This window comes from Echiichthys vipera, assembly GCF_963691815.1.
Source record: "Echiichthys vipera genome assembly, chromosome: 16".
Lineage (NCBI taxonomy): Eukaryota > Metazoa > Chordata > Actinopteri > Perciformes > Trachinidae > Echiichthys > Echiichthys vipera.
Window position 1 is genome coordinate 3316512 of NC_139841.1, and position 26320 is coordinate 3342831.

The 26320-nt window shown below is 41.3% G+C and overlaps 1 protein-coding gene across 1 annotated transcript in view; it reads right to left on the minus strand.

Annotated features, from left to right (window-relative positions):
* The window catches only part of slc27a6 (solute carrier family 27 member 6), a gene marked incomplete at its 5' end in the record, with an annotated part of 33862 nt that extends 8169 nt beyond the window's left edge, over positions 1-25693 (minus strand). The window contains 5 exons of the mRNA XM_083929842.1: positions 3228-3422; positions 5787-5911; positions 17097-17255; positions 19800-20009; positions 25207-25693. Coding sequence (XP_083785968.1) covers positions 3228-3422; positions 5787-5911; positions 17097-17255; positions 19800-20009; positions 25207-25693 — 1176 coding nt within the window. The remainder of the gene's footprint in view (positions 1-3227; positions 3423-5786; positions 5912-17096; positions 17256-19799; positions 20010-25206) is intronic.
* Between the last annotated feature and the right edge of the window lie 627 nt (positions 25694-26320).

The window sequence follows — 26320 nt, forward strand, 5'->3', positions numbered from 1 at the left end:
GGCTAATAACAGTGAAAACTTAAGCAAAGCAAGTCAGGGAGCAGAACTCTCTTGCCACAGAAAACACCAAAGATTCCATAAAACCCTGGATCCTGACTGCAGCCTGACTACATCTATGGAACAGTTGGACATGGGCACATGACAGGAATGCCCCCGTAGATCAGGGATTCTATTGTTGCCACTAACTTTACTGACCGATGTTTGTTCTGTTCATGTCAGACCAACCAGACAAACACATTTAGTTGTAGGTAGAGCTTTGATTCTCTGCCCCTAACTCCACTGGGTCTTGAGCTGTAATTTATCAAAATTCCCTCAGGCTTCAATCTGGTGGGGTTGACGTGAAATTCCTGGATATCTATGAAACGTACACCTGGATAAATTAGACGTAGAAATGTCTGATCATTGCTCTCGTGTTAAGTACAGTTTAACTCACCTTTTGTCAAATCCTTAAATCATTTTACCGTTATTTGTGACTGTGAAGAAGTGGTGCACACAAACAATTTTTAGAGTTGCACTGACATAAATAATTTATACCAACTTGACTATAATAAGGCTAGCTAGATACAAGGCTAGCTAAATACAGTAATTGTCAAGTTTTATAAATCAAACAATATTATATATATAATTATATATATAATTTATTTATCTTTTTGCAAAGAAATACATCTGCAGAAAGGTTGTTTCAGTGGAAAATGGACAATTTGATGGCCATCAAATTGTCCATAAACGATGCAAAGTATAAGAAGAAAAAGTGAGCGTTCATGTGCCCCACAAAGTAATCATACCAGTGGGAAAGACACTGAACCCCAGATTGCTCCCTGTGTAGAAGATGATGGGCAGGTATCCTCTGCCATCAGTCTGTGAATGTCAGTGTGAATGGCTGAATGTGACAAGTAGTGTGAAAGCACCTTGAGTGGTCAGAAGACTAGAAAGGAGCTACTGTACATAAGTACAAGTTTAGCACCTTTAGCATTTTATTAGGTAGTTAATGTATGCAGTGAATACCTCTGCCCAGAAGAGGGTATAAGCCTTATACCTGCATATATTTACATAATAAAGGATAAACTATAATCTGTTCAGATTGTTTTTTACACATTGGTCTTCTGACTGAAACGTCAATGCATCAACACAAAACCAACATACAGTAAATAATTGTACACAGATGAAAAAAGTATGTAAAGGCTTTTGTCGGGTTAAACATGTACACTCCTACAGCTAAACCTCAGGCTCACTTTACACTAAACAATTAGCACGTGTCCCCAAACCCTGTTTTATAACTTCCCTTTTGTAACTATATTTTATAACGTTTGTGGGCCAGCAGGAATAGACACAGATCTAAGAAAAGCTTCGGTCAGGGATTAGAGTTAAATACATGTAGCCACTCTTCTGTAACTGTGACCCTTACCCAACAGCTCCACAGACAGGCATTAGTGAGGCTAATACCAGAGCCAGAGGAAAGCCTCTTCTCTTCATCCTCCCTGACTGTCTTAACAGACTCTCAGCTTAATCACTACTACAACATCTTTTCAAGTTTCAGCAGGACAATAGACTTAATGCCCTGACAATCTGTTACAATATGAGATGGTTCAGATATCACAACTAATGTACTACAATGTATTGCATTATAATACATCATACGACATTATATTATATCTATTGCATTGCATAATATTGTTATATGGACCATAAAGTGGACAAAATGATCATGAGTATTGTGTTTTAGTGTATTGTATTCACGTAATAACAATTAAATGAGCAGATGGTTTTGGCGTCCGTAGAAAGTTAGTCACATTTTCTTGTGTTGTACAAACTGTAATATAAGTTAGCTCAATATGTTGGCTGACTTTGTCTCAAAAGCCTGGAAAAGATGGCCAATTTCATTCTTCACTTGGATTCCTCCTGTAGCTTACAGCTACGTATATAGCTTTGTTAATCTCATGGACTGTGTTGAAGACTAAAAATATTTAAAAAATAATTTTTGGACTTGCATTATATTCTGAATCTGGTTTACATTCTGGTTTCTGGTAAGCCCATGAAGGCTGGGCACATTTATTTGCATGACACTTTTAACTTCAGAATCACTTTCATATGTAATCAAAGGTAAAAACACAATAAAAATAAATAAACATAATATTGTAATGTAGTCCATACACATGGGCTGCCATCACATTAGAAAATAATGTAGACTTAATTAATACAGAGGCGACAGATCATTTGTCCCACCTGCTGGCAGCTGAAAAGGTGTGGCTTTAGTGGTACTGAGTAACTCTGAACTGAATAGAATTCTCTATGAATAAATGCATTGGTTGCTGATGTTATTTCTTATTTCTTATTATTGTACACCTTAAGGTCAGAGGGTGGATATTACACTTTTAAAATGGCTTGAGAGGCAGCAATGTAGAGACCCACACTTGCAATGTGGAGTGCTTTGAGTGTGGGAAACCAATAATATGCATGCCCAAAGCCTTTGGCATTGAAAGTGAATGGCACACATTAGATACATAGTGGGCTGACTGCTGTTCTGCCTGTTGAAGAAAAACCACCAGCCATGGGAAACTGTTATCCAACAAACTGCTGGTAAAACAGTTGCAGATTTAACGTGGTGGTTGAGAATAAGTGTATAAGAATAATTTCCCAAAACGTAACTCTTCTATTCGGATTCAGAAATTACTTAGCCAAAAAAATGCCCACAATGCCTTTCACTTGCAGAGCAAACAGGAACTGGCAGCTCGACAAATGACATCAGCAGAAGAGAGAGTTTAAGGTGCAGTACGTAGTTCAACTACTACTACTACTACTACTACTACTACTAATTGCCTGACCACACCTCACTGGTGCATAGCTGGTCTGAAACTGGGAATGACAACTGCGCTGCCTGTGTTTGCTCCTGTTTTAAATGAATACACGTGTCTCTTGGTCCACTTGTACCCTGAGCTGAAATACAACAAAGGCCCCGTTTGGACTCTGCCACTAACTTACTAGACCTCTGCTCTTTGCTTCTTTATTTCTTTTCAGTGGAATAAAGGCCTGTCAAAGAGTGCATACAGTAGACTTATTAGAAGTAGTGTCACCAAGGTGTATTGAAAAACATCTCTTTTCATCTGCCCTTATCGCATCTTCTCTTTTGAGAACGTGGGACCAGTGTGTGTGACAGGGGACCTGTTAATTCCTCCCCTGTTCACATCTTGCAGACCTCACCTCACACCTTTAGGTTACAAAGTACTCACCCTGTAGAAGAAGTTGGAGCGACCCACAGTTCCAATCTTGCCAATGTGATTCATGAAACACAGGTTTCCCTCAGTGGAGCCGTACACCTCGCACATTTTAATGTTTCCAAAGCGACTGTGGAACTCCCGCCAGACGTCCTGCCGGAGCCCGTTCCCAACCCCCATCCGCACCTTGTGAACTTTATCCTCCTCTGTCTGATGGGGGAAATGTGAAGACATTAGCGAAACAGATCTGACAACTGATCATTTCTAAATGACATGTACATTCAAGAATGTGCTCCATGTCAGTACATATTATTAATAAGATGACATGAATCTGTCACAGCAAAAGCAGCCTTTTAGGTGCTCTTATAGCTAGAAATGTCATCAATATCTGTTTTGTTATGGCCGATTTCATTCTCAATTCTTATCATTTTGGGGGCGCCATCAATCCTGTGCAGTTACGGACATTAAAACGGCTTTCAAGTTGTAGAGGGTGTATTTTTTAAAGCCAGCAGTTTTCCCCTGCATCAAGTCAACTTCTAAGCTAAGCTAAGCTAAGCTCTGGCTAAGCTTTCTTGTGCGCACAGTGGCAACAAAACCTTCCCTTTAACAGGCAGGAAAGAACAGAGCCAGCTCTATGGAGGACGGACATCTGTCTGCACCGGTTTGGGAGGAAGAAAAGGAGAGAGAAAGGGAGAAAACAGACAGATACACACGAATCTTCTGATATAAGTAATGACTTATTATTCCATGTGTCTTATTGATAACTGCTGAGAGCACTGTAATGTGATGCATATCGATGCGGGGGCTGATACTGTATGTTAACGTAGTCATGAACCATGTGAATTATTGAAACACAGTATGATTTAGTACTTTAGTCGGGACTGCCACACCTCACTCCTCTTCAAGAAGTGAACTTCATCAGTGAGTCAGATGCATTATTTGATTTGATTTGATTATTCTTCACGCACTCACTGCTGTATTGACTTACATGTATTGGCAGTGTGAGTTTTGCTTTCATTGATATCCTCATGTTTTTTGGTCGTGTGTAGGAGAGAGAGAGAGAGAGAGAGAGAGAGAGAGAGAGAGAGAGAGAGAGAGAGAGAGAGAGAGAGAGAGAGAGAGAGACATGTAGCTAGGGGCCACAGGCTGGAGTTGACGAGGCAGCTGAGTCAGGGAGTTTTAGCCCCATGTGTATGGGGCCCAATCTATCCACTGAGCACCCTGGTTTCAATCAATCTGAAAAATGATAACTACATTGGCATGTGAAGTCCAAAACACTTCATCATTTTTCAGTCTCTGCACTCCTGATTGATCGATTGAAACACCTTTGGAAACGCCTGATTGCCAGGTGTGTTTGAGTCCTCTGGGATGAGTTCTATGGTATTTGCACATTGGTCACTGTGCATAATGACAGCATACAAGCAGTAATTGGTACTCACGCTTGTGTGCACACAGTGACCATGTGAAAAGGTGCTTATGTGCTGTACGTGTCCACGTCTTAATTTGCCAATCAGTGGTGAGGACAGTCGTGGCCAGCCTTCCACCCACACAGCCAAATAACAGAGGGAGAGTGGACAAAGAGGACTTTGAGTCCAGCCTCTACAAGAGATGAGCTCTGCCCTCACACTATGTGCATGTGCGTGTGTACGTGTCCACCATGGGAGGACGCAAACATTGCAACAAAGACCCTGCTTGTCTTTCTGCCACAGTTGTGCACAAATTGACTTGGATGATTCAAAAGTAGCAGTGACTGTAAAGGAGTCTCTCTTCTTTTTTCTGTATGACTCACTTGCTCTGTCATTCATTAATTGTCAATGGATGTTGACTATCTGGTGCGGGTTGTGGATTACAAGTTAAATGTGAATACATATCATAACATATAATACAATGGCACGTCATGTTGATATATTAATCAAACTGAGCTGATGTAAGATATTTAACTGAGTTTCCTCTCGGAGAAATGATCTGAATGAATTTAGGTTCCCTCTGGTAAACAGTTCACTACGTAGTGTGTGTCTACAGCTTTTATTGTGAAAGGAAAGAATGGAAGAAGTGAAGCTATCTGTTCTACCTTTGTTGACAGAAGCAGAAAAGGAAAATTTGGGCCAATGTGGAATTCTTAAACGATGTAATAATGATATCCTTGTCATTTTTTGGCCAAACAAAATGGAGGATGCACACAACTGTCATGGGAAGGCCATGAGGAAAATCTGAACCTGATCTACAGAGATATTTGAGGAACACACTGACAGACAGACAGACAGACAGACAGACAGACAGACAGACAGACAGACAGACAGACAGACAGACAGAGACAGACAGACAGACAGACAGTCCTTGCTTTTTATAGAAAGATGCACCTGTGCATACATCATACAGAGACGGGCATGATGGTTATTGTAATGGAAGACTGCGCCATCAGTGTGAATGTGCGTCTGAATGAAGAGATCCCATCCTGATGAGCAGGTGGAACCTTGCATAGCAGCCTCTGCCATCAGTGTATGAATGTATGTGTGAGTGGGTGAAATGCCCTATATAAATGCAAGTCCATTTACCATATTAACAGCAGTTTACCTTGGGCTGGTTACAGAGGTATCGGCAGAGTTCACCAATATACTGGACAACAGTGACGTCATGTTTTCTACAGTCATTCCAGAACTGGGAGGCTGAGAACTTCTTCTTCAAGACGCAGGTGGCACCTGTGATGGAACAGACAACAATGTCATTAAATTCACTGTTAAAGCAGAACATTCTCATAATCCCCCATTTCAAGTACTTAATTTATATACTCCACATTTATAAATAAAAAAAATAAAAATAAAAAATAAATAAATATGAACTTGCAGACTTGCCATGTCATTACTTCTCCCAGATTTGTGAAACAACCTACGAGCAGAGTTCCTTCAAAAATGTGAACCTAGAAGAATTGATGCTGTTGTGAAGGCAGAAGGTGGTCCCATCAAATATTGATTTGATTTAGGTTTCTCTTCTGTTCAGTCACTGCATGTTGATAATCGATGAAAATAAACTATGAACACTTACTTTCTTGAATGCATTCTTAGTTTAAAACCTCTTTTCACACCTGCCTAAAACTTTTTCACGGTAGTATATATATATACACTTATATAAATACAGTACATAGGAGAGGAGGCCCTTCGTATGTGTGTATGTCAATGAGAGTAAACAGTGTAACTCGAAGTACCAACTTTAGAGAGAGAGAGATATCTCTCGTCTCTGGATGCATACATAGTGGACAATGTATGTACACAAATGACATGTGTATATTTTTGAACACTTGTGCTTTCAGTCGGTCTGATATTGCCCATCAGCCCATTTCTCGTTATTCACTAATAGAGGCATAATTTCCCTTTTCCTTACGACATTCTTTCTTCACTTCCTGATAAGTTTCCATTTGTTCTTGCTTTCCAGACGCAGAGAAGAAGAAGAACGCTGCATGCGTCTTTCTGTGTCAGTATCAGTGAATCTGTGCTCGACCTTGCGGTCTTCTGTGAAAGTGCACTCAACAGAATTACTTACACCTGGCTTTACATGGCTGCACCTTCTCATCCTGGCTTTGGTGTACCTGCAACTAATTAGGCCAGGATGATTAGACCAGACTAAGACAAGGCTTTTTCATTTATCCCGGATGTCTTCATCCTGCCTTTGTGCAACAGCCCTCTAGTCAGTAACCACATTTGTTTCCTACCCTTGACCTTATTTTGAAAGCATGGTTTTGACTGATTTGATTTTTTTATGTATTGGTGAAAGAGCGAAACATTACCTCGCAGCAAAAAAAAAGTGTGAGTTTAGAAAACAGCAGTGAAAAAGTATGTATTTCGACTTCTGGGGGCTATTTGTGTTAGTTTCCTTTTTTTATTTGGACTTTTGATGAATTCATTTGAAATAGCTCTGTCATGCACATGTGTAAAGCCGATTAGAAGCCTGGAAACCTGTATTAATGGGAGAGTAGAAACAAGGATTAATCTACTTGGGGAAATCAGGTTTCTCTGACTTTCAAACCCAATTACAGAAACTGGGTTTGTCATTACATTGCCATTACAGTCGAGTCATCAGTTTACTGGAAAAAAGCTGGTTCCGAGGTGAACACACCTGTTTATTATTATAAATTATTAGCTATTGATTAAATCAAAATATTAGGTGGGGAGATTGGTGCTCTGGATTGGTTGATCCAATCAGGAATCTCCAAAAACTGCAGGTTTTTGTCATTGACCCCCATGTTAAACAGGTCGTTTTCACAGCATCATTAAACCTGTTTAAGGCCTGGGACAAAAAAACATTCTAGTCTGTATGATGAGATGAGATGAGATGTTGAGGTCATGTCTCCATGACAACACTGAGGGGGGTGATTTTTTTCTTTTTGTACCAGGCTAGTTTTTATGTCATTAGAGGTTAAAGTTTATGAATAATTAAGGGTTGGGCCTCTTGAGTGACAGCTAGCCTGTGGTCCTCATTTCTCCTCGGAGGCTAGTTGTCAGGTTTAGCATCATTAGCATGCTAACTCCGTCATCTCGACCTGGACTGTGGTCACTCGTGTGGTGGTGTTTCCATCAGTGACAAGAGGGTTAGCTCTTAGGTCAACTTTACAAACAGATGGTTTAGGAACACACCGTGTTAACATTAGCTCTGTTATGCTAATTAATTAGCCGCACTTGCACCATGACTCGCAACATAAGTTAGCCTGCTATCTATGACACAAACACTAGATGCTAATCTGGAGCAGCGGAAGGATTCAGCCTGTGAGGGTCGGTGTTTTACAGTCTATGAGCATGGGACTGAATATACTGAATATCAGTTTAAATCATAAATCATAAATGCTGCCTGCCCTTCACTTCCGGAGCCGGTGTAATCTCTGCTAGAGACACAGGAAATAAAAAAAAGACTAAATAATCAATGACTCCCACTCCCGCTTATCTAGAAACGTGTTCTGTTAGCCTAGCTGCTTGGCGGTGGAGCTAATGTGAGCTAATGTGGCTAAATCTGTAAATGTCACCCAGACAGACGTAACTCCCTCCCCCCAGCGTCACATCAATACCCTTTTTTTGGTAAGAGAAAATGAGGAGGAGTCAAAGTCTGACAAGTTGGAGGCTCCCAGAGGAGAATATGATTGGCTCAGGTTGAGAGAACGGCCCGGCGGAGAGGCTACGTCCATTTTTTTATACAGTCAATGGTACTGACCGGTAAGCTTGCAGGATATATGCAGAAATACAAAATGTACGCAGAGTATGGACAGAAGGCTCTGTCCGTATCCATATGAGTATCTAACATAGGGCATAAATGAGCCATATTTAGGGCTCGGCCAAGACTCTCCTTGAACCCGTGACTCCAGCCCTTGGAGACGTCTTTCTTGTTATTACCACTACTCATCATTGATCATGTTTGCCACCATAATTATTATCATTGTCATATTCTATCACCTTAGCCGCACTTGTTTCTACTATTCTACTATATTAATTGCCATAACATATAAGTCATACTCACATTACAATAGATATTATTATACCTCTTTTTAATAACTTTAAATATTCTCTATTTTCTTTTCCTTTACTTTTTTAGTCTCCTTTTTCAAAGTCCTGACATGACAGGAAAGCTACCCTCACCTATCTAAATACATTTCAACATCTAAAACTGTCAGGACACCTCACCAAGGTTTGTTAGCACAACCTTTGGGATGGCGATCTCTACCAGTGAAGGACATTGAACTGTCAACTTTGGTAGCAGTTGGGAGAAATGCAGAGGCCAAAGATTCATCAATAAGATTGCTGTTTAGAATTTTGCTGCTGTTCCAAAACCATGTTTTAACTGTTACTTCACCTTGAAGCTCATTCTAAATAAGCCGATTTCTGTAATGTCTATATATCTATAAAATATATCCCAATTATGAAGTGTTATACAGTGGGTCATTCTATGAAGAGGGGTAACACCACAAGAATGACCTGAAAACAATTATATTCTCCATAATTGTCTTCAATGTCCACTTCTAATTGCTCTAATTAAGCCGCTGGTTGAAGTGACACAGTGGGATCTCAAAGGCCATTGTTTGGCAGTTACACTGTGCTCACTGGACGCTGTTTGCAGTCCTGGATACCAGTTTGAGAGAATTGCTTCTGTGTGTCCAACATGGATCTCAAATCAGACGGGTAAAAGCCTACATGGCTACATTCATAAAATGAGGCCACATGTATTCGTCTTATCATTGGCAACAGACGATCAAAGTCCATTTTGTTTAAAAAAGTTTGAAAAGCTTAAAAAAGATCCTTTGAAGTTCACAAGTTAGTTAAGTTAGTTAGTCTTAATTTCTGACCCTGTACATTAATTTTGCCTTCTTCTCTTTTGCTCTGTAACCATTGTAATTGGTCCTCACCCTCGTCTATGTCAAGCATGAGCTCAGATTCCTCTTTGCCTAGCCTAGCCTCATGAGCCCATCCTGATCTCTGAGCTCCATTGTATTTTTACTCTCAGATCAGTTTGGTAATGTGCAGCGGAGAAAATTTGGAAAAGTTTGCCAAGCGACCAAACCAATCAGAGTTGGTTTTGAGGTGGATTTAAGTGTGATGAAACGAGAAGAGACTGTTCAGTGTAAACAACATGGCGGCTTCCGCAGATGAGATGAGCACAGTTATCGAGCAAGCCGCCCGCTTAACCCTTTATTCTCTGTGATCCTTCAGTTGGAATATGTACCTGGCACCTGAAATTGGGCCTTTGATCCGTAAATTCACGTGACACAAACAGCAAATACCCACATGTTGTTTCCTTTCTGAGCTTTGCCTCGATACTGTAAGTACGTCATACGCTTCGTTGATCTGATTGGTTGATTTGGCCTGTATGTTGGTGATAGACCAGTATTTTTACCCCTTCCCAAAAGATCTCCAAACCGGAGATGGTTATGCTGAGACAATGCGAATCAATCTATCTGATGGAGTCAGGTTAGAAAAAACCTTCCTTGCTCTCGAACTGCTATGCCACTATGGCAGTCAACTGCTCCAGTAACTTCATAAAATATGTTTTCATCATTGATCTCTGTTGACATATTTTGTCGTTGGCTTCAACATAAGATATGGTGTGTTCAGTATAGTGATATGCTGCCACAACAATACCACTTCTGAAAATATTGTAAGATACTGGATATAAGCAATTGTAACTCTCTTTTCTAATAAAATTTGATATCAAAAAAGCCCATAATGTGTAGGGAAGCTACAGAGAGTTGTGCTTACTGCCACAGAGTAGAAATCCATCTGTTGTTTGTTTGTCAGCTTCTGTGAAGGCTTTTACGGTACAGGCTATAGTTTGATGTCATGAAAACTGATACTTTGACTCTACACAGGGTGTGCCACACTGTCTTAAGGGTTTCATCCGTATTTTGGGACAAATAGGACCGTTATTCTCAGTAAAAAACATCCTAATTTACCATGTCATCAAGCTTTGCAGAAAGACAAGAAAGGCTTGTCTCCACTGGACGTCACTTGTTAGTTAGAACAGGAACACTTTGACTGATAATTCTGCTTTCTTCACTGTCTCCATCACATGCACATCCCTGTGACCTGAATGAAAATGTGACAGTTCTCGTTCTTCGACAGTACCACAGCTACCTCAGGTACTGAGGATGCAATTCTTCCAGACCTGTCAAGGGGAGAATTTAATATCATACACTGAGCAACCTATGAAGCTATGATATCTGAAGCAATATTCTGTGTCTGTATTTAGCTGTAAAAAGTAGTCAGCCATCCAGTCATTAATGGCAGTCAGACAATTGTGCAAAATAATCAGTTTGAAAGTCTCATCAGGCTTTTTGATCATCGCTTCATCGCTTCAAACGCATGTAGCAGCCAAGGCGGCTAGCTAACTGAAGCTAGCCCCAGTCTCAGCCTACTCTGGTGTTGTGCTAAATGGAAGTGATGCTAGTGCTAACCGGGGATCTGAATGCTTTTAAAAGAACAGAAATGAGCTCTCAGATGAAGTTTGTGGCTCTTAAAAGAGCTGTTGTGTTGTAGTGAGATCAGGCCGTCAGTGATTTAACCTCCGTAGCTGTAAAGGTGTTGCCTGATCTCCGGTAGATCAGACCGTGATACGCTTCACTCTTCACTGATGGCTTTCTTCTTCTTTTTCTGGATTGTCGGTAGAATAGATGCCTAAAGGCACGTCGCTGCCATCCACAGTCCATAGTTATATCCATTATATTATATCCACAGCAACAATCTGGTTTCCCTCAAGGACTGCAACAATGGCGGTTTTGGTGAGCCCTTGGATGTGTCACGGACAACTTTGATGGCGCTTACCGCAATCTCAGCGCTGATTGGATGTTGTGGCACGATGCCGCCTGAAAAGTTTGAAATTTTCAACAACAGACGCACCAGTGGCTTCATTCACCTTGCGTCTCACCGTACTAGACGCTTCATTAGCGCCGCCGCCTGAATTGCGCGTCACTGCTCTATTTACATAAATTTTCAATGTAGAATTGCCGCTCAATTTGCGTCTATCCGATTTAGTGTGAACGCAGCCTAAAAGATAGAAGGAGAACCAGTTCAGGGTGCTCCCAGAGACACCCTCCCACTACCTAAGCCTTTCAGCCAGGATGCTGTGATCAGTATCAAGAGCTATGTTAAGATCCACAGATTGATTGAGATTAACAACACACTGCTTGACAATTGGTCATTGATCCGTGATCCGTTTGGATCAATATCTTCGGTTCGGCACACACGTGATCTGTGGATTGATTTATGAAAAAAAAGTTTTACGCATGTTCAGTCCACACACTTGTTAAGAGCAGCGTGGTCATGGCGAGCAGAGGAACAGAGGAGCTTGAACACCCTGCATCATTGAATTCCCCTGTATGAGAACATTTTGGCTTCCCTGTCAAATATAATGATGATGGAAAGAGTTTAGTGGATAAAACCCTGGCGTTTTAGTGACCGGAGTGAAAACGAAGGTTGCTCAACAACCGCTTATCACCGCCGCATTTAAGTAGCCCCTTGCTGCACAAACCGACCGTGCTAAAGCCATCACAAACGCTATCGGTTTGTTTATATCAGCAGACATATATTCATTTATAAAAGTGTTAATAAACAAAAGTCAAACTTGTGTTTATTTATCTTGTCTTTTTTTGTATTTTTGATCCGCAAAATGATCCGATCCTTGACTCTGAGCCGAGAAACGATCCCAACTGTGAGTTTTTTGATCCGGATCACTTCTACTTGACAACTATATTAGTCTTGCACACGGCACTGATTCTCTAATCCCCCTGCGGTGCTCAGGGGGTCATCTGCGCTTATAAATACCAATAGGCCCATGTAAATTTTAGGCATGGAAGTTGGTCAGATATCTACAGGGCTTGAGTGAGGTTTCAATCTGCCCATCAGATCATATACCCCTTTTCGACTACACCAGACCTAGTTCTAGTACTGGACTGGTGCTAGTTCACTGTAGGTTCAACTTGGAAACCTTCTCTGAACCTGCTAGGTTTTCCACAGGCTAGAGGGCCCAGAAAGAGCCACGTCATTACATTACTATACGCCTCTGAGGTTTCCTCAGAAATGCTAACGCCCACTTCAAGCACAAGCACAACAACAACGGTGGACTACAACACACTGTACTGCTCATCGTGAATACAATGGATGTAGGTTTTGTTTAAAAGGAAAGGTAATTATCTAACATGTTTTGATTCTCATCAACACTGAATGTAGATGTTAATGTTAGCCTTTGTTGGATGCTAACATTAGTGCTATCCCACTAGTGCTAACATTAGCTTGCCTTACCTAGCAAGGACTACCTGCAATTGATCACATTGCAGTTAAAATTATTGATCCATTCATTTCTTTACAGACAACATCAGAATCAAATGAGTGCAGCTGGAGTTGTGTTCCATGAAAACTGCCAGACATGTTCATGTTCATGTTACCTTTCCGTGTTGTAAATAGTTATTTTATTTTCTGAAAGAAACTTTGTAATATTATTGTGCATAACTGTGAATGAAATGAAAACTTAACTTAAACTGTGTTTCCCTGTTAACTACACACTAAAGAAGACATCTCTCTTTAGAAAATGTGTTAATTTTGACCAAAAAAAACAACAAAAAAACACAAATTATAATACAAAAATTCTTAAATCACAACATTTTTTAAAGCATCCAAGAAGCGGTGCCGGTTCTAGACCAGCAAAGAGTGGAACCAGTTTTCCTGACCTGTTCTTTGGCCGTGGAAACAGGAAGAACCGGTACAAGATTCGGCACCGGCTCTGAACCGGCCCTCAAAATGTCTTGGTCGAAAAAGGGTAAAAGAGATCTTAGGGCGTACTCACACTGTCCTTCTGGCCGGGGCCAAAACCGTTTTTTCAGCTAAAGCCTAGTACCTTTAAGCAGTGTGAGTGCACCTGTTCCGCGCATAACTGCGGAGATGAAAGAGATGGGCTTTAGCGGAGCCGTTTGCACATGTACGAGCACGAGCGTGCGCACGTGTACGAGCACCAGCACAAGCCCAACGGCAGTAGCGTTATGTCCGCCTGTTCGGACATGTAAATAGAAGGACGGACCATGCGCGGACATTTAACAACAACAACAATGGCGGTGAAAGGTTCACGTTGATGTGATGCGGAGGTGGGGTGTTTACTGCAGATTTGGTCGGATGAAAATATTCAAAAACAGTCGAAAACTCCGAGGTCTGTGGAAAGATTTGTAAACAAAGCCACACACACGCGATCAATGCGTGTGACGTGTTACGGCGTGATGGCGTATGGACAGCAAGAAGCATTGGCCGGCCCTGGCAGTGGGAGTACAAACGGGGCTGGGGCGCGGGGGGGGGGGGGGCAAGTACCCTAAAGCCCGGGTCGCAGTCTGGAAGGACAGTGTGAGTACGCCCTTACAGAGAAATAAGAGAGAAGCAGTGCAAAGTTGATGGCCAAGTTGGATAAGCACAATAGGGAGTTGATGAGGGAGTGGTGCTGCCCACACATCTCTAATCTTATCTACAAAGATAGAAAGTTACTGCAATCCAATAGAAAGGCACTTCAGGAAGTGCATGATTAATGTTGTTGCAGGTGTCAAACAGGACTTTCAGGTTTTCAGGACATTAGGTTGGCAAAGTAAGAAGCCACTGCATCCTTAACAATGTTGTTAAACTCACTTGAAAAGGTATTTGTGAAACAACCAATGGTGTCATTTAACAAGGGGGTGGATTGATGGAAGGAACATGTCTCATTTTACTAGGAGACATTTTATCCAAAATGGCAGAGCAATGTGTGTTAAAGGAGTGAACTAGCTTGGGGCAAAAGCTCAGAAAACTTCTCAGCGGATAATCGACTTAAGATGTGAGCGCAACTTACATTTACTAGGCAGAAAATCTAAATTCCAAGACAGAATAAAACAAAACACTGACAGAGTTTAAACAGGCAGGAGGACACAAACAGATACAACAACAGGAAAAAGACGAGAACTAAAGAATAAACTGTTTCATTCCCATAAACAAGGAATATAAACCATAAACAATGAAAACACCGAATGAAAAGTAGGAGCTCAGATACAGCTCCAAACATGGGGCAAATCGACAACGAACAGACAAGAAACTGAACAGGATATTGACAGGACTAAGGACAGGACAGGACACAGCTGGAGAGGGCAGGGAACAGGAATACAGAGATTGGGTAACGAGACAAGGACAGGCAACACGAGGCACGCTGACAGAGATACAAAACAGGTGAATAAGGGAAGACCAGCAGTGCTACAGGAACACAGACAGGAAGTAAAACAAGACGTGGCACAAGAAGAGAACCTCAAAAGAAAACAAGAAACAAACTAAGACCATGACACATTCATGGTCAGTAACCCCCCCAAAGCAATTTTAGTCAAGAGCAACTGGATTTGGTTATTGACTAGGAAATGTCCATATCCTGGACAGAGAGATGGTTTGAAAGAGAAGTAAAAGAAGCCATCTATGCAAAAGCAGAGAAACCATCGCTAAACAGAGGAGAAGGTCTGAGACACCACTTATCTCCAATTTACAATACTGCCCTTTCATCCCTTCAGGAGATTCAACCATCTAACCTAAAAAAAGCAACTGTCACTCTAATGACGGTCATGGCACTTGGAGCACAAAGGGTTCCAGTGACATCATCGGCCTCGTGAGAGGTTAAATACCTGGATCTCACACCAGATAGTTGGACCAGTCCCAGCCTGGTCAGATGCGTACATGAACTGATGAAGCCTCTTGGATGAGAGGTGAAACGTCTTCCTAGACAAATAATCAAGTCCAGTTGCTTTTGGCTGAAATTGCTTTGGGGATAACGATGATCTGGACAAATGAGAATATTCGCAGGCTCACGGTCAGTAACATGCAGCTTCTAAAAGCAAATAGAATCCAGCCCGGCGTTCTTCACAAATCTCTCCATTCCACGACAAAACAGACATTACTTATCCTGAAATACACATTCTAGAGCTGTGTTTGAAATCTTTCCCTCATTCACTCATTCATTATTCCCTGTATAATGTTTATTAAATAGTGCACTTTATAGGGAATGACCAAACCAGATTTCAGACTCTACACTAGAATTTTCTAGCTAATCGTTGTGTCAGCAGATGCGGTGGATATATGTGTAATGGAAGCAGGTGCGTCCAGCATCATGTAAACAAGCAGAGCTGTAAACCTGTTTTATAGTCTGTTTATTATACAAACCTGCTCTCAGGAGGACAGTAAAGGGTTGTACTCGTGTTTATTTAAATGTAAATCCTGAATAAATTGTTGAAATTTTGATTGTGTGAAGTGTGGTTTGGTGTTGTGTCCTGTTTGTGAGCTGGAATAGCCCACGGCTTATTTCTTTCAAAAGCAAGTAACAGTAGTGAGATAGCGAATAACTCGTCAGCTCGTGAGTAACGGTTGTTGGTAAATGCAGTTAGTTCTCAGATACCTGGCTACCGTTAGCTCCTCTTCTGCTTCTTCTTCTTCTCCCCCGGTAAAACACAACTGCATTGCATTGTGGTATACGGGGGTACATTGCATGAACACTCAAATTAGCTTGTGGGTATTTTATAGTGGACTATATAGTGAATGAAATTAACCGCGGAGAATTCAAACACTACAAAATGGTGTACACACTATATAGTGCACTACTTCTATGATAGGGGACGATTTGGAACACAGTTTAGGAGTGTGTGCTGAAGGGCATGGGATTTATTGTAGTTTTTTTAACATGGTCTCAAAATGTGTATTGAGAGTCATGGAATTCCACTGGTATTGGTATTCACTACTACATTTGTGGTACTGTGACGTCCCTAACCAGCTACATTAGCCTAGGAGCCAGGCTACAAGCCCACTCACTCTGACATCTATAAATGACAGTGATCTGATCTGGAAAAGTCAATCTGCTTTTACACTGAGCATATAAACCTCTTTTCCTGATGATGTGTCTCAGTACAGCTGTTCATGTTCCTGTGCATGTTAACATTTCAGATAGAAGTCCTTCTGCTTATTTCATTTAATGGATGGCTGAGTCAGGCCATGGTGGTCTCTAGTTTTTGACTCAACGTGACTTATACTGCATCACAAATAAACACCCCTAAATCAGTTTAGAATCACTGCGACAACGCTTGTCGTAGTCCAGAACTTGCCTGAGAATCTTTAGGTTTGTAAGTTTTCTTCAGTATTAAAGTTCACTGTTAAGAATAGTTCAGCTTACTTTTAATGGTTACAATTTTCCAAATATAGGCTAAAGAAACGGGTTCAAGTTATCCTGATTTTGTCTGAGGGGGCCCACAGTGTCAGACAAACAAGCCCTGATCTAAATAGTTGTTTACTAGAGGTTTAGATTTCATCGGACAAGAATTGCTTACAACATACAGTGAATACAAAAGAATTAGTCGTGTGGACATCTTGTGAGGCCTACCCAGCTCTATGGTTCCTCCTATACCGATCAGGGAAGCTGCACTGTGGTAGAGCGGCAGAGGGATGTACATCACATCATCTTCAGTTGCTCCAAATGCCCAAAACCCTGATGCCGCCTTCAAGCTCTGGAGGTGAGTGATCACTGCAGCCTTGGGGAGCCCTGTGGAAATTAAAGACATCTTACTGCAGTACATGATATTACAAAATACCAAGCCCCCACCACAGCCACTTCCTGGTTGATCCAATAAGGAAGTGCCAAAAACTGCAGTTCTCTGAGGTTTCATAACAGAGCAGTTTCTCATTGATCCCCATGTTAAACAGGCCTTTTTCACGGCATCATTAAACCTGTTTAAGGCCTGGTACTAAAAAACATTCAAGTAGTGTATGTTTAGGTCATATCTCGGCTGCTGGGGGCGGCTGTGGCTCATCCTCCATTTGAGAGATCGGCGGTTCGATCCTCAGTTCCCCCGGTCTACATGTCGAAGTGTCCTTGGGCAAGACACTGAACCCCGAATTGCTCCCCGTGCTGCGCATGGGTGTGTAAACGTGGTGTGAATGGTTAGATTAGACAGTATGTAGATGTCCTCTGCCATCAGTGTGAATGTGAGTGTGAATGGGTGAATGTGACAAGTAGTGTGAAAGCGCCTTGAGTAGTCAGAAGACTAGAAAGGCGCAATAGAAGTACAAGTCCATTTACCATCTCCATGACAACAACAAGGGGGGTGATTTTTTTTGTACCATGCTAGTTTTTATTCAAGTTTATGAATAATTAGGGGCGTTGCCTCTTGAGTGAAAGCTAGCCTCTGGCCCTCACTTCTCCTCAGAGGTAAACGTCAGCCAGATGGAAGGATGTCCCTCCCCCCAACGTCACATACAAGTCAAGTCTGACAAGATGCCAACACCCGTAGGCGAGGACAATTGGATCAAGTTGAGAGAACGGACCTCGACGGGTATGCTACATCCAATGTTTATAAAATCTATGCAAAATACACATCTGATCATTTCTGTTCATTTCAATCACACTGCTGCCCAGTTAAATCTTAGTTAGCATAGCCAAGGGCTTCCTCCATGACAATGCAACAAAATGTAATGTAATTCCCCTAACATCATGGTAGTTTTGTGGCCCAAACAGGTTCGTCACTCTAATGATAATAAGAGAAAAGTACAGTCATCTTTTCAGTACAGTCAATGCAAATGATGCTAAGCCACCAGATGCTTGCCCTCTCTCATGAAGCACCAATGGGCTCCTTCCTTTTGGATGAACTTAACTACGAGAGGAGTTGGTACAGGGGCCAGTAGGTAAGTCTTTAAAACGTTCTTTTAATAAACTCTGGGTTCACTAACTATGTTGTTGGTGCTTTGTTTTATGTGTAAGGACTCTTATCATGCTGCTGCAGAGGTTTGCGGTTATTTTGAGCAGTATTAGTGGTTACAAAAGAAGTTTTATTACCTTCACCGTACTGCCCCGAGCTAATCAGTGTTAGCTACATCCGGCTGTTAGCTGATTTCTCAGTTAATAGTTCATACATGAAAAAGCCAGTTTTCATTTAAAGTGAGCTTTTGTATCACGTCTACACTTTTAAACACAAGCTTTACATAGTGGAAATCAATAAATTTTGCAAAACTAAATGTTGCAAAACACTAACACACCCCCATGCCATGATAGAGGCTGGCTTTTGAACTTTGGCTGATAACAATCTGGATGCTTCTTTTCCTCTTTGGTCCAGAGGACAGGACGTCCAGGATTTCAAAAACCATTGTAAATATGGACTCGTCAGACCACAGCACACTATTCTACTTTGGGTCATTCCATCTCAGATGAGCTCGGGCCCAGAGAAGCCGGTGGTCTTTCTGGTGTTGTTGATATATGATATATGACTTTACCTTTGCAGGGTAGAGTTTTAACTTGCGCTTTTAGAGATAAACCCTGTAAAGTGACAGTGGTTTTGTCCTCAGTGTTCCCGAGCCCAGGTGGTAACATCCATTACAGAATAATGTCTTATAATAATGTTTTTAATGCAGCACTGTCTGAGGGGTCGGAGGTCACGGTCATTCAGTGATGGTTTTCAGCCTCGCTGTTCACATGCAGAGATTTCTCCAGATTCCCTTAATCTTTTGATGATATTATGGACTGTACATGATGAAATCCATCAATTATTTGCATTTGTACATTGAGAAATGTTCTTAAGCTGTTGGAGTCTTTCAGAGATGCTCCTTTTATCCCAAATCATGACACTCACCTGTTTCCAATCAACCTGTTCACCTGTGGAATCTTCCAAACAGCTGTTTTTGAACATTCATTAAACTTTCCCAGTCTTTTGTTGACCCTTCTTGGAACATGTCGCAGGCATCAAATTCAAAATGAGTGAATATTTGCAAAAAAATAATAAAGTTTATCAGTTTGAACATTAAATATTTTTGTAGTGTATTCACTTGATCGTTGTATTCTGTTGTCATTTGTGTTTTACACAACATCCCAACTTCATTGGAACTGGAGTTGTACAACAGTTGTCAAAAGGAAAAATGTATCACTATCATTTATCACATGAACACTTTGGCTATCAGACACAGCAGCATAATAAATTATATACTGCAAGCACCATTTGTATGGCACATGTCGTGGCACATACTCTGTTTGAGGATGAACAGACTACATGTGTTTTATTATTATTATTATTATTATTATTAACACCCACAGACTCACCAGTTGTTCCAGAGGTGAAGATGTAGAGGGTGGGGGATTTGAGGGAAGTGGTAGCACGTAGCACTGCTGGTACAGGCTGGTCAGAGGCAGCGTCGATCTTATCCAACAGAGTGTGCACCTGTGTGTGCTCACTCTGGCTCTTCATGGCCCACACCTGAATGTTGTCCTCCAGCAGGCTGGTTAGGATGCCGTCCAGACATTCCACTAAATCTGGGAGAGAGAGAGAGAGACAGCAAAGCTATTGTTAGCATAGCTTCATTTCTTTTTAATTATATTTAAATTTAACATACTCTCCTTAGCGATCTGCTTCCTACCCCCCCCCCCCCCCCCCCAGAAAAATCTTCGAGACAAAATCTCTGCCCCTTTTTAGTTTTCACGACAATGTTAAAAATCATGTTATCTACGTGATCAGTCTTTATAGTTTTGTTTGAGGAAATGTGTCAGACAAGTTTTGTACGTGAGTTGCTCTTCCTGATAACATATACTCTAATTCATTTTCTAAATGAATCTATTTATCTTTGAAACCTGTATATGTATGCACCACTTTGAATTGTCTAAATAGTAAACTTATTCATGGTAAATTACGAGTATTGCCTAAAACACACACATCTCGTCTCTCTCTCTCTCACGTATGCATGCACACACAACACAAACAAACACACACACACCCATCCATTAGGTTACCACACCAAATAGGCCTTTTGCAAATTATTTTATATCTTACCTAAGTAGATTAATTGATGGAATGATTGGTAGAATATGCGATTACAAAAAGATTTGATAGCTGCAGCCCTAATGGAGACGCACACGCACACGCGCATGCACGCGCACACTTAATAAATATTTCCCAATCCTGACACAGACTTTGTAAATGATTCAAAATATGTTTGTACAATATTTTGTGATTGCCTTGATTCAAAGGATACATGCATTAGTGTTCACTGATGCAACACAGGTAAATAAAGCACAGTCATAAAAAGGAGAATGCAGGAGTGTAACATTTGTTATCTGTCAAAGGTGTGAATCACGTAGCACTGCTGGGCCATCTGTCAGGGATGATTAGAACCATTACCTAAACAAATCTATGCATACACCTGTGAGTCCTACTCCATCACCTACTTGGGAAAACAAGAATAAAAGCTCCCAGAGGACTGACCAATTATAATGCAGCAGGATAATGAGGAGAAAGGCAGATAAGCAGAGCAAGCTTTGTCTTATGCTGCTCCTTCTTCAGGGTAGAGGTCAGCAACCCGGGTGCCGATAATGGCACGTGGTAGCTTAATTCAATTCAATTTTATTTTAATTAAAATGTCAAATCATAAGAAAGGTTATTTCAAGACACTTATGTGGGCGGTTTTGTCAGGGTTTTGTGTGTGTCTGGTTTGGAAATGTAATCTCAACTTGGCAGCCCTGACTGTGGCATGTGTGTATTCAGAACACATGCCATGTTCACGCTTCACAACAACAAACCAAGCTAACGCTCTACCACTCTCCGAATCAACGTTGTTTGATTTGATATCCAAAGGTGGGTCATCCTCACTCGCATGGAGGTGGTTTGGCTTCGACAACACTGATGTTGCTCAAAAGACCCCAATCTGCAAACTATGCCAGAAAACGGTTACCATCAAAGACAGCTCGACAACAAACTTGTTTCACCATCTGCAAATTAACCATCGCACAGAATATAAAGAATATTGGACAGTCAGCGGTCGACCAGGACCGGCCTGCAAAGGTACAGACATGAAAACACACTCAGCAAACTTTGGCAGCGTTGTTCAGAAAGGGAGTCTCTTACAGCAAGAAGGCCAACGGATGGCAATAACAGACGCTGTCACTAATCTGTGTGCAACTTTTGACACTTGTAGCCTGGATTTGGGACTTTTTTTGTTCTTGCTTATGCTGTATACTTCAAAATTCACCTTCCAGTGCAGCAGTTAAAAGTGTATCCACATTCTAATGTAGTTCAAATATGATGAGTATTGTTTACATTAGGAGGAAGTGTTAGTTTAAAATACTCATTAAAATATTAAAATACTCACATTTTATTAAGTAAATCCTATTAGCCACTTTGAAATGCTTGACGTATACTTGCACTGGTGATTTCAGTGTTTAATCGTAGTTTGTACTGTACTTACTTGAATGACTCAGTTTGAAGTGAACATCTAATACTCTTAACAAGAGCGAGCTAGTACAATAGGCCTTTGGTGCGTTTTCAAACACATTTTCGCAGGATGTCAAATATCCTCAATTATCGTTAATGGCAAAATCCCCCAAAATATTAGGATATTGATTTTTGTCAATAACACACAACCCCACTGCTAAGAGGTTAATGAATCAACCTAATTTTTCAATACTAATGTCAGATTGTATTTGTTAATCCAAATAAAGAGATGAATAGTGTCCTTTTTACATGTCAAACATTTAATAGGCTCCTGAAATAATATGTGGTTTAGAAGGTAAGATTAAGATACAGTACACTCCTGGATTTCATTCTCATTTCCAATAGTGAACCCCAGTCTCCTAATGCCTGCCCAGGTCACCTGCTCACTACTCTTTGAACTGTGTGGAGTTCCAGTGAGGGACCTGAATGACTGCTGAATGTGGAAGTGAACTCTTCACACTTCCAGACTCTAAAAAAGCCCTGCGGTAACATGATTCAATCAGTAATATTTAATGTGCACTTTAATGACACAATAATAGGAAAACTGGTTGAATCACATTCAGCTTCCAACCATTTTTGACTGGAAGAATCCTGTTTCTACAGTTAATAGGATTCACCATGCTGCAGCCATGTGACAAGAGGACAGATGATTGCTCAACCAAACAAGCATGATGTTGGTCAGGCACTGTGTCCTCACACCAACCCCAGTGAAGACAGGAGGAGGATTCATGGAAGAGCTGGAACACTCAGACACTGATAAGAGTAGCTGTGGAGCCGTGCTCTACAGAAGCACTGTCCCCACAGTGTTGGAAAGTAACTTAATACATTTATTCAAGTCATACACATTCATACAGGGCTTGACATAAACAGCTGCCCTCAGCTGTGGCGGGTAACACAGTCGCTTTGGCTGGTTGAATTTAATTGAAGTCTTCTCAAAGGTCATCTGAACTAATAAACTGTTGGCAAAGTGATAATGACACTACAACACCCATGAGCACTTGTGACGGACGACACTTCCGTGTTGGAGGAAAAAGAAAAGAGTGTTCAACAACAAGTGGAAGGCAGGTAGAGAGTGTCTAATGTATGATGGTGTTTGATGTACTGTGCAGATTGTATTTTCTTACGGCGGGGGGAAAAAAGCGGGTTTCGTTTGTGATTTCTAACAAACTTCAAATGTGAAACTGTAAAAGAACACCAGGTTTCAGTAACTCTTCTAATATACGGGGGAAAATGTCATGATGGTCTAATGTTTTAGATGCACCTGTACGTGATTGCTGCTTAGATATCAATTCAATTTCAATTCAACATATTTAAATGTTTGATGGATTATATGTGTTTGAATTGCATTAGACTTCAGTGTTTATTGTTGTTAAAGATAAATGATGTTGTTAATAAATGTTGTAATTGTACAGACAGCATTCATCTTGAAAGTTATCTCTTTAATTAATCTTCTACAAGAAGCTGCCCTTTATATATATATACACATATGCCCTTTATTTTTTTCTTAATATACTATATATACAAATTTGTGGATAGTGAGAATGCTGAGTGGCTAGTAACTTTTGAAAACCACTAGCCACAGTGGCTGGTGAGCAAAAAAGTTAGACACAGTGAAGCTATTGATGATTTTTTATAAAATGTCAGAAAACTGGAAAATGTAGACCACAGTTTCTCAGTTCAAGCTGACATTTTGAAATGCGGTTGACTTTGCAATGATATTATGTGATAGGAGTGGAGAGTGACTGATGCACCTCCACTTTATGCAAAAATGATATACCGGTACATAGGCGCTTTGCCTGGCCATCGACACACGGAACATTAGGACTACTTAAAGAGTGTTAATGTAGAGTTTGAATAGACAGCAGCAGGTCAACGCTCTAACCTTTTAAGCAGTCAAAACAACGTGCTTGTGTGTTTCCAGTGTCGTGAGCTCCATTCTGGATGTTAGATACTTACACAGCTATCCCCTTTCTATGTTGGTTTATCACCTTACACATGCTTGTTATTACCATACTGTTTAAGAAAAGTCAGAGAACAGTGAAGTATTGAATAATGTTGAAACCTTCTACAGAATGAGAGTTTTTATGGGAAGGAAAACCTGATGCTTGTGTGGACAGTAAAACATAAAGATGCTTAGGCTGATTTCAGATCTTTACTGTTTGTCCGTTGATGTTTGGTCAGAGAAAATGAAAAATACCACACAAAATCCTGCTTGCTATGACTTTATTTGATTTTATTTTTTTGGGCATATTAGTAAGCTAATGGAGGGAAAGAAGGGGGTTCAACTGTGTATTTGTCAGTTTACCCATCTCTCTATATTCATTCTCACCACACCACTGCCTTACAGCTGTCTCTGTGCAAACCTCAGTGTCTCCATCTCTCCATCTGCCTTCAGCTTCACTGTCTCTGCTGTGTAAGCTGCTGCTCTGCTCACGCCCATCAGGCTACAGAAACAAGAATCGTGTTGAGAGCTAGCTAATGGATTCCACAGCACTCAAAGAAAGACTTCAGTTGAAGACTGGCTAACGTTAAATACTGTTGTAAATTAATTGATTAGTCCAAATGAGTGGTTCCCCTGTTTGATTCATCACTGACATGGAGCAGGCTGATCACTGACACACTCTGCAAAAACCTGTTAACCCGACTGCTGGAATTATTTTTTTGTTGTGGAGACTACGATCTTGAGACACTAGACGGTGCTGTTCTGCTCATTCTCCACATTCAACCTTTAAAACTCCTTAATCAAGCTTCGTTCAACGTGGTAACAGCTGGAGACTAGAAGTTAGAAGTTAGCTCCAAGTTAGAAAGTGTGTCCTTTACTTCAGAATACTATCTGTGGTTAACTGGAATATCAGAAAAATATCAAATATATTCACTCTAGTGATGAAGTGAAGACTTTGGCTCAGACGGTGCAGTAGTGTTGGCAGCAGTGTGGGCTGCACACAATGCACTGTACATGCAGAGGTTGGAATTCTACTGAATCCTGTTGAATGGGATGCTGGGAAATGATGTGTACATGTGATGGAAGAGAGCTGCTGGGAACAGTGCAGGGCACAGAGTTTTAAGCAAACAGGCCATAAAACCTAGTGTTTCTTATGTGTTGGCTCCATTTCCCCAAATAAATGCACTATTAAATGGTAAGATTATGTCATACACTGGAATAATCCAGTGATGAAAGGTCAGCAGAGTCTGGTGATGACTCATGTGGAACCCACAGGGATAAACAAGTGAAGGTTAGAGTCTTACCTGAACCAACTACCAGAGTTTTGGCTCCGCAGCAGTTAAAGCAGTGCAGCAGAGACTTGGACTTGATGTTCGTGTTGAGGAAAGCAACCGAGCAGCCGATCTTCGCCAACCCGAACCACACGCACAAGAAGTCGGGCTCGTTGCTCATGAGCAGGGCGACGCAGTCTCCTTTCCTCAAGTTCACTGTCTCGAGGAAAACATTAGCGAGTCTGTTGCTGCGTTTCTCGATGTCCCTGTAGGTGTGGACGCTGCCATCGTAGATGACGAACGGCTTGTCGGGGATGCGCTGCGCCTGCTGGATGAACCTGTCCAGCACCGTGAACACGCTGGAGGTCAATTTGAACAGCTCCAGCTTCACGCCTTTCCTGATCACCTTCAGCAGAAACAACAGGTCCATCCAAAAGTATGGGAAGCAGAGTTTCTGCAAAACATGAGCGGAGAAAACGCCCGCGGCCAGAGCTGAGAGCCAGCCCAGAGACAGGGTCATGTCTGCGGCTCTGAGGCTGTGAGAGGACGCGGTGGAGACAGCTGGAGACGCTCTGCTCACCTCACACACTGCTGCCTGTCCCAGCTTCTGTAAGAGCTAAACCAGCGACTCCCGCGAGACGTGAAGTCACACAACATATGACCGGAACATGAGAACTGCTGCCTTCAAAATAAAAGAGGACAACGTCAGGATTTTGTTTTTTTAGTTTATATGGTCAGGACCAGTGGCGTGCACAGACTTTTTGAAGGGCAGGGGCGAAAAGGGGCAAAAAGGGCACATAGAGCGTCCTCGCAACTGGAGAGGGCACTTTAGCACGCATTTTGGCTCCTAGAGGACACTTTAGCACGTATTTTTGCTCCTAAACGACACTTTAGCACACGTTTTGGTTCCTAGAGAGTACTTTAGCACACTATTTGGCACCTAGAGGACACTTTAGCACACGTTTTGGCTCCTAGAGGACACTTTAGCACACGTTCTGGGCACTTAAATGTGTGTTTTGGCTCCCAGAGGGCACTTTAGCGCGCATTTTTCAACAATTGGGCCACCCACGTGAAAATGTTTTAAATGCTTATGAATTAATAATAGACGTGATGAAATGTATGTAAATTGAAATGTTTGATATTTGTT